Source organism: Entelurus aequoreus, linkage group LG26 (assembly GCF_033978785.1).
Source record: "Entelurus aequoreus isolate RoL-2023_Sb linkage group LG26, RoL_Eaeq_v1.1, whole genome shotgun sequence".
Taxonomy (NCBI): Eukaryota; Metazoa; Chordata; class Actinopteri; order Syngnathiformes; family Syngnathidae; genus Entelurus; species Entelurus aequoreus.
The window spans coordinates 21,560,132-21,569,231 of NC_084756.1; the positions used below are offsets into that span (position 1 = coordinate 21,560,132).

At 39.6% G+C, this 9,100-nt stretch overlaps 1 protein-coding gene across 2 annotated transcripts in view; it reads left to right on the top strand.

Annotated features, from left to right (window-relative positions):
* The first annotated feature begins 20 nt into the window (after positions 1-20).
* znf362a (zinc finger protein 362a) overlaps positions 21-9,100 on the top strand; it is a 48,049-nt gene continuing 38,969 nt past the window's right edge. For both annotated transcript variants that reach the window (XM_062037712.1, XM_062037713.1), the window contains exon 1: positions 21-155. In XM_062037712.1, the coding sequence (XP_061893696.1) occupies positions 127-155 (29 nt within the window). In that variant the 5' untranslated portion in view covers positions 21-126. The remainder of the gene's footprint in view (positions 156-9,100) is intronic.

Here is a 9,100-nt window from a genome sequence, read left to right on the forward strand (position 1 = left end):
ACTAATAACCCCCTTCTTCTTCCCCTCCTCCTTTTCTTCTGCAGGAGGGTGTGGCGCTGTGTGCACAGAACCAGTCCAACTAGCGGCTACCGCGCTCGGAGATGAACTGGAAGAAAGAACGTGTGGATGTCAAGACAAACAATTCACTTGTTCAGGCAAGTTCACGGCATAAATACTGGGGTCATTGTTCACAGACATGTCATAGCAACCCCAGTTTTACGTCTGTCATCAGGACAAGTTGATTGGGTAACAAGCTCTGGAGGCGGTATTGTTTTTATGATCTCTTTGCGAAACTACAAATTTGAGAATCAATACACGTTTGTACTGAGAACTTATGCCTGCCTTCCCTATTATTTTGTCCCTGCTGTTGTCTTTTGTGCTACCTTCCTTGGCGGGGGATGGCCTAATTGGACACACTTGGTCCTAATATGTCACTGGGCTACTTAAGCAGGGCACTTGCTAGTTCAAGTTAAAGTACCAATTAGAGATGTCCGATAATGGCTTTTTTGCCGATTTACGATATTGCCCAACTCTTAATTACCGATTCCGATATCAACCGATACCGATATATACAGTCGTGGAATCAACATATTATTATGCCCAATTTTGTTGTGATGCCCCGCTGGATGCATTAAACAATGTAATAAGGTTTTTTCAAAATAAATCAACTCAAGTTATGGAAAAAAGTGCCAACATGGCACTGCCGTATTTATTATTGAAGTCACAAAGTGCAGTGGGGGGTGTATATTGTAGCGTCCCGGAAGAGTTAGTGCTGCAAGGGGTTCTGGGTATTTGTTCTGTTGTGTTTATGTTGTGTTACGGTGCGGATGTTCTCCCGAAATGTGTTTGTCATTCTTCTTTGGTGTGGGTTCACAGCGTGGCGCATATTTGTAACAGTGTTAAAGTTGTTTATACGTCCACCCTCAGTGTGACCTGTATGGCCGTTGACCAAGTATGCCTTGCATTCGCTTGTGTGTGTGTGAAAAGCCGTAGATATTATGTGACTGGGCCGGCACGCAAAGGCAGTGCCTTTAAGGTTTATTGGCGCTCTGTACTTCTCCCTACGTCCGTGTACACGGTGGCGTTTTAAAAAGTCTTAAATTTTACTTTTTGAAACCGATACCGATAATTTCCGATATTACATTTTAAAGCATTTATCGGCCGATATTATCGGACATCCCTAGTACCAATTATTGTCACACACACACTTGGTGTGGCGAAATCATTCTCTGCATTTGACCCATCACCCTTGATCACCCCCTGGGAGGTGAGGGGAGCAGTGGGCAGCAGCGTTGGTCGCGCCCGGGAATAATTTTTGGTGATTTTAACCCCCAATTCCAACCCTTGATGCTGAGTGCCAAGCAGGGAGGTAATGGGTCCCATTTTTTATAGTGTATTGCTTCCTGTGCCATCCACACTATCAGTCGTGAGAACACTCTATGAACGGGCCAACATCATAACAGAAGAACAAGATAGGGGGAAAAAAAGAAGAGCAACGCATCCAAAATGCACTCAAAAACTGCCAATATACAAACTGGGCCATCAAAAAAGGGGAACAACAAGTTAAAAACAAGGAAAAGAGAAGAAAGAAGAAACTCGAAGAAAAACCTGAAACAAAGGTCATAACCTTACCATACATTAGGAGAATAACTTTGGGTGTCCCACGATTCAATTCAATATCGATTCTTGGGGTCACGGTTCGATTATAAATCGATTTTTTTCGATACAACACGATTCTCGATTCAAAAACGATATTTTTCCAATTCAAAAGGATTCTCTATTCATTCAATACATAGGATTTCAGCAGGATCTACCCCAGTCTGCTGACATGCAAGCAGAGTAGTAGATTTTTGTAAAAAGCTTTTATAATTGTAAAGGACAATGTTTTATCAACTGATTGCATCCATCCATCCATCCATTTTCTACCGCTTATTCCCTCCGGGGTCGCGGGGGGCGCCGGAGCCTATCTCAGCTACAATCGGGCGGAAGGCGGGGTACACCCTGGACAAGTCGCCACTTCATCACAGGGCCAACACAGATAGACAGACAACGTTCACACTCACATTCACACACTAGGGCCAATTTAGTGTTGCCAATCAACCTATCTCCAGGTGCATGTCTTTGGAGGTGCAATAATGTAAATTTGTTTTAACTATTAAATGAACCAAAAATATGACTTATTTTATCTTTGTGAAAATAATGGACACAGTGTGTTGTCAAGCTTATGAGATGCGATGCAAGTTTAAGCCACTGTGACAGTATTGTTCTTTTTTTAATAAATGTCTAGTGATAATGTCAATGAGGGATTTTTAATTACTGCTATGTTGAAATTGTAACTAATATTGATACTGTTGTTGATAATATTCATTTTTGTTTCACTACTTTTGGTTTGTTCTGTGTCGTGTTTGTGTCTCCTCTCAATTGCTCTGTTTATTGCAGTTCTGAGTGTTGCTGGGTCGGGTTTGGTTTTGCAATTGGATTGCATTGTTATGGTATTGCTGTGTATTGTTTTGTTGGATTGATTAATAAAAAGAAAATAGATTTTTGAAAAATGAGAATCCATACTGAATCGTACAACGTGAGAATGGCCATTTGAATTTGAATCGATTTTTTTTTCCCCACACCCCTACATCCAAAAGACAAAATAGAACAAGACAAGAAATGCAATGTCATCTACGAAGTCCTGTGTAAATAATGCATCGGGGAAACAGGGAGAACATTCAACACAAGGAAGAAAGAACGCGAAAAAGAGACAACTGGAAGGTTTACGAGAAGCCTAAAACATAAATCCGAACAGGAAATCTTAAAATCAGATCATTGCAAAATAAATACCCACATCATGGACTGGGACAACAGCAAAATCATCGGGACAGAAAGTAACAAATTCAAACGATGGATTTGTATACCTGGGACTCCCTCCTCCGTTAACCATCAAGCGGGGGGGGGGGAGTGGTCCACCAGGTAGACTTGACAGGTCTGCCTGGTTGGCCACGCCTATAAGAACGTCACAGTGGTCAGGTGACCCTTCTGAAGAAGACTGCAGATGACAGTCGAAACATGTCAGGTAAAGATTCCGTCTTATATACCGAAAATATGGTCTGATTACAAGAAAATTTGAAAGAGTCCACAACTCATACCTAGCTTCTACGTGCCTGCCGTTGGTCCGTTTGGATCTTTTTGTTTTTACTCTAGCCTCTATTTTTTGTTCTCATCTCCAGAGGTTAAGTGTTTTTCTTCTTCAAACGGAACATTCCCAGTGTGTCCTGGCCGTTCCCTCGCCGATCGCTGGAAGCCTCGTCGCGTACAACATTTAATGGCGTGCTCTTTAAACCCACCTCCTTAAAAACATACGTACAGCTACGCTCAAAATGAACAAGCAGAGCGTTAAGGTCTGTATCCAGAGGTGACTGTAATGTTCCGAAAAGAAAGTCTGCCTTCTCCCAATCAGCCTTTTCATATCAAGCCATCAAAGACTGGAATGGTCTCCCAGACAATCTAAAGAACAACTCTAGTTTTCACAGCTTCTCACAAGCAGTCAAAGATTGGCTTTTAGACGTCTCTGCATCCAAGGATCTATTGACTGAGCCGTGACAGAATTCCTTCAGTTTCTTGAAGAAGACGCACATTTGATCGACTATTAATTCAGTGAGAAATGACAATATTAGATTACCAATCATAAGAAAAACAATCTTATGTCTCTTTTGCGTGCACATACTGTCCATAGGATGGGTAAATAATAGGGGTGTCCAGATCCGATATTTGATTTGATTTGATTTTTATTAAGGATCCCCATTAGCTGGTTGCCTCAACAACCCACTAGTCTTCCTGGGGTCCACAATTCAATACAATTACAAGTAAAAGCATATAATTATAACTACACAATACAGAAAAAAATAAAAGCATCAATAAAAAAACAAGCAAACAATTTGCAGTCACAGAATAATAATTACCATATAAATATAACTACACAATATAAAACCAAACAAATCATCAATGAGCAAACTAATTTAAAAACTCAGATAAAATATTACTCTCTTTTTAAAAACCTGTTTGCTTTCAATGCTGGTGAGAATTCGAGGCAGGTTATTCCAGAGCGATAAAGATCTATAAATAAAAGATTTCCGCAAAGCATTCTTCCTGGGACGATATTGATATCAGATTATCTAAAATCTCCAAAATAAGCCTTGATACATAATTTTGTTTGTGGCTCTATTTTGTTCTTTATTACTTATTATTATTATTATGACTGTGTGTAAATGGTTCTGTGTAGCCCCTCTGATGGTGATTTGTCCAGGGTTAAGGGGAACTGCATTTTAAAAAAAAATAAAAAAAATCATTTACATTCACAATTTGTTTTGTTTTTAACCCCTTCTTAACCCTGAACGTACATTGAAAATACACGCAACCCTAACTCAAAACGCCGGACATTGAGGCATTTAAGAAACTCCGCCCGGACAGCTCCGCAAAAGAGGACGTATGGTCAGTCTAAATCAGTGGTTCTTAACCTTGTTGGAGGTACCGAACCCCACCAGTTTCGTATGCGCATTCACCGAACCCTTCTTTAGTGAAAAAAATGTTTTGTTTTTTTCAAATTCAAGACAAAGTTATGTTTTTGGTAACACAACGCAACTAATTAATGGTGACTATGTTCCCCATACTAAAGTGTTACCATGTTTTTTTTACTGGTGCACAAAATGAACCGTGCATGAACATCACCTTGTTCAAACAACAAAACCAACACAGTGCATAAACTCACAACAAATGACACACCTGCAAACCAGTCAGCTGTTGCCGTATCCGTAATACGCCGATAGGGAGAAGTTTGTATCTACACGATGAGTCGGGTGTGTTTTGACCTCCGCCGAACCCCTGAAACCGACTCACCGAACCCCTAGGGTTCGATCGAACCCAGGTTAAAAACCACTGGTCTAAATTAAGCTACTATTATTACCTCTGTTGTTTGCTGACTTTTGCTGAATTTAGAATGCCTGAAAACAGAAAAACGTGTGTTCTTGTCTGACATAAGGATTGTGAATGACGACAAATTCCTCCCAAAAAGTGGAGCTTCCCTGTGAAGAAAAAAAAATATTATTCTCACAGCACCAGAGGGAATAAACAGAAACACTAGAGGCAAACAACCATTGCCACGAAAAATAGTCCAAACGCTAATCAAATAATACCAAATGGTAGTTCAGTCTTGGGAGAAGTACCAGCAATGGACAGGTGTGTGCAATCAGTGGTAGCTGTAGCAGTGATTGTAATCAGGTGTGCTGTGTCTCCAACATTCCACTTGCATCAAGCCACTAGAGGGAAGCAGAGCCAGGAAAAGCAGGAACTACAGGAATCTAACACTAAAATTGACTAGTAGCTACTAAAGTATCAAACTAGCTTTTTAAAAACTCTCGATCTAGAGATTTGAAAAGCATTAGGGCACAACATCTCCAGCCCTGGAGGTCCTCTTCAACCTTAACCGAAGAACTGAGTCCAAAGAGAAAGAGGCAGTTAGTTGTGAGTGACAAGCAGTTAGTTGGTGAGGAATGCCGTGAAGCAATGAATAAAAACATTCAACTGGTGGATCAGTTGTAGCCGTCAAGATGAGGACCACAATTCACTATCGTCAGTCACTGGTTCACAATGAGAGTCCTCATCCTCTATCTTGGATGTATTTCTAGACATCACTGGTTTGTTATGACACGGTGTTAAACTCATTTCAGCTCAGGGGCCGCATGGAGGAAAATCTGTGCACTTTATTAAAATCATGGCATTAAAACTAAAAACTAAGGACTACATCAGATTGTTTTCTTTGTCTTACTTTGGCCACGACTGGAACAAACACATTCTGAAAATATTACAATAAAAAAAATATAGAAAAAATACCAGCAGCGGTAAAGTTTACATCCATGAAGGAAAGAAGAAAGTGAATGAATGTTTATAACTGAATACATTTACATATGCATAAAAATTTGTTTTCTTTTGTATTATTTTTTAAATGAATTAAGTAACGTTTATGACAACTTTTTTCCAAAACACAATGTAGAATGTGAGATATAACAGGATAATGCATACATTTATCATTTGTTTTCAAAACACTTAGAAAAAATGTACTGTGGGACCCCATTTTTATGACTTGATGGGGTCCCCACAAATATGCGCCACACTGTGAACCCACACCAAACAAGAATGACAAACACATTTCGGGAGAACATCCGCACCGTAACACAACATAAACACAACAGAACAAATACCCAGAATCCCTTGCAGCACTAACTCTTCCGGGATGCTACAATATACACACCCCGCTACCCCCCCCCCCCCCCCCCCCCACCTCAACCTCCCTCAGGGAGAGCATGTCCCAAATTCCAAGCTGCTGTTTTGAGGCATGTTAAAAAAAATAATGCACTTTGTGACTTCAATAATAAATATGGCAGTGCCATGTTGGCATTTTTTTTCCATAACTTGAGTTGATTTATTTTGGAAAACCTTGTTACATTGTTTAATGCATCCAGCGGGGCATCACAACAAAATTAGGCATAATAATGTGTTGATTTCACGACTGTATATATCGGTATCGGTAATTAAGAGTTGGACAATATCGGAATATCGGATATCGGCAAAAAAAGCCATTATCGGACATCCCTAGTTGCAACACAACTTATCCATTGAGACATAGTTCCTGTATCTCTCAGTGGGTCTCAGCAAACTTGCATGGCATCATTAGGGAAACACGAAGTACAGGTATGTGAATCTCGGTCAACCTCTACAAGTTGTCCTTGTTAACAGGGGGGGGGGGGTTGGAGTTTGGAGTGCTTCTGATGCCGATATAGGCCCGAGTCAGGATTGGCCAATCTCAACATGCTGTGAAGCGGGTTTCTAACTACCTGTCCGATGAAACCCAATGCGTCCAGTTTGCTGGATCCTCTTTGTCTTTCCTCCCTGTATTAAATGGTGTACCGCAGGGTTCCATATTAGGTACGTTGATGTTTTCCATTCATGTAAATAATCTCTGCGATAACTAAGGGTGTAACAGTACGTGTATTTGTATTGAACCGTTTCGGTACGGGGGCTTCGGTTCGGTGTACCGAACGAGTTTCCACACGGACATATTAAGTAGCGTACCGCACGTTGTGTAAAAAATGCACACCGAGGCACAACACACTGCATGCTAGCAACAACCGGGCTACTACAACATGCAAAAGCCAGAGCTGGAAGACCCGCCTGCCTCGTTAAGATCTCCCGTTTGGGAACATTTCGGCTACGCGGTGCGACACAACAATGGATTACATCGCTTCAACGAAGAGAAAGACGAACAAACACAGCTCCCCACCGCATTCAAGCAGCCTCTCCTCAGCGAGTCAGACAGGGCTAAAGCAATAACAAATGTTTTTATAGCAGCAGATTTAAGACCATATTGCGTTAAAAACTAGATTTTGACCCACTTCTATGGTGGAAGAACAATGAGCCCATATATCCTCTTACTGCCAAGTTAGCCAGGCACTACCTCGCCATACCTGCTACCTCCGTGCCCAGTGAAAGGGTATTTTCCACAGCTGGAGACATTTTAACTGCAAGCAGGTCCGCTCTTTCTGCAGACAATGGGGATAAACTGATTTTTCTGACAAAAAACATGAAAATCGAGTGAAAGTTTTTGAAAAATACCGGTACTTTTATTTTTTTTACTTTAAACCTAACGATAAAGGTGAAGCTATAAACAGTGAAGCTTTGCTCCGCAAGCGGTGCTTTAAACCAGTGGTCCCCAACCTTTTTGTAGCTGCGGACCGGTCAACGCTTGAAAACTTGTCCCACGGACCGGTGGGGGTGCGGGTGGGGGGGTGTATTTAATTTTTTTTATTTGTATTTTATTTTTCTATACATAAATAAATACAATCATGTATGCTTACGGACTGTATCCCTGCAGACTGTATTGATCTATATTGATATATAATGTATATATTGTGTTTTTTATGTTGATTTCATTAAAAAAAAAAATTTTTATTTATTTTTTATTTTTTTTAATTTCCTGTGCGGCCCGGTACCAATCGGCCGCGGCCCGGTGGTTGGGGACCACTGCTTTAAACCATAGCTAGCCAGCAGCTAACGTCTCTCCGTAGTGTTTTAGCTACATCTAAATCACTAATCCTCATCTCCATGGCGACAAATGAACTATTTCCTACAAGTATCATCCCTGCAGGACGAGGAATAGCTAAACATGCTTCACTACACACCATAGGAGAATATCATAGCTCAGCGCTAACAGCAAGCTTGCGCTCTTGAATGTAAACAAAAAGGATGGGCCTACACAGATATCGATTTAAATCGATATCTGTGAGGATTGCATGGATTTGGTTGAAACCAGAGTTTTAACACTTGTAAAAACCTTTAATCAGGTTTTTGACTTTTTAAAGATAGGATTAATATATCTAGAACAGGGGTTCTTGAACATTTTGACCTTGGCGCCCAACATTTCCACTACAGAGGGGCCCGGGCCCCATCCAAATATTAACGCTGAATTAGTACCCTTATTCTTGATTTTAAAGGTATTTAGTTATATCTGACTTAATTATAGTTTACACCTTGTCAAATGATACGAAACCATTTGTTAATCACAACTATTATTTAACACATAAACCTTAGGCCTAGATCAGGTTGATTAGAAAAATCTATATTAGCCAAATATACTGCATAAGAAAGAACTCCTAAATAACTGACAAAAAATAATTGCCCTCGGGTGGAAAATTCACACCCCTAGTATAATATATACAGTATTTTTATTCTATTTTATTTGACAAATATTTCATTTCCTATCAGACTATTTAATTTTTTATTCAGTATTTTTTTTGTTTTGTTTATTTCTGATCTACTGTATTTTTACTCTTACTATGGGTAATAATATTAGTTCTGATTCAGATGCATCTATATCTTATTTTTATATTGTCATTTTTTTTTAATTCAATTTTGCATTTCATTTTTGTTCTATTTTTAGTATTTTATTTTTGAGTAGTATTATATCTGTATTCTAGATTAAGATGTATTTTTAGTTTTACATTTTGTTTTTCATATTGTATTTTTATTTTTCTAATGCATTTTATTGTAATATTTTACT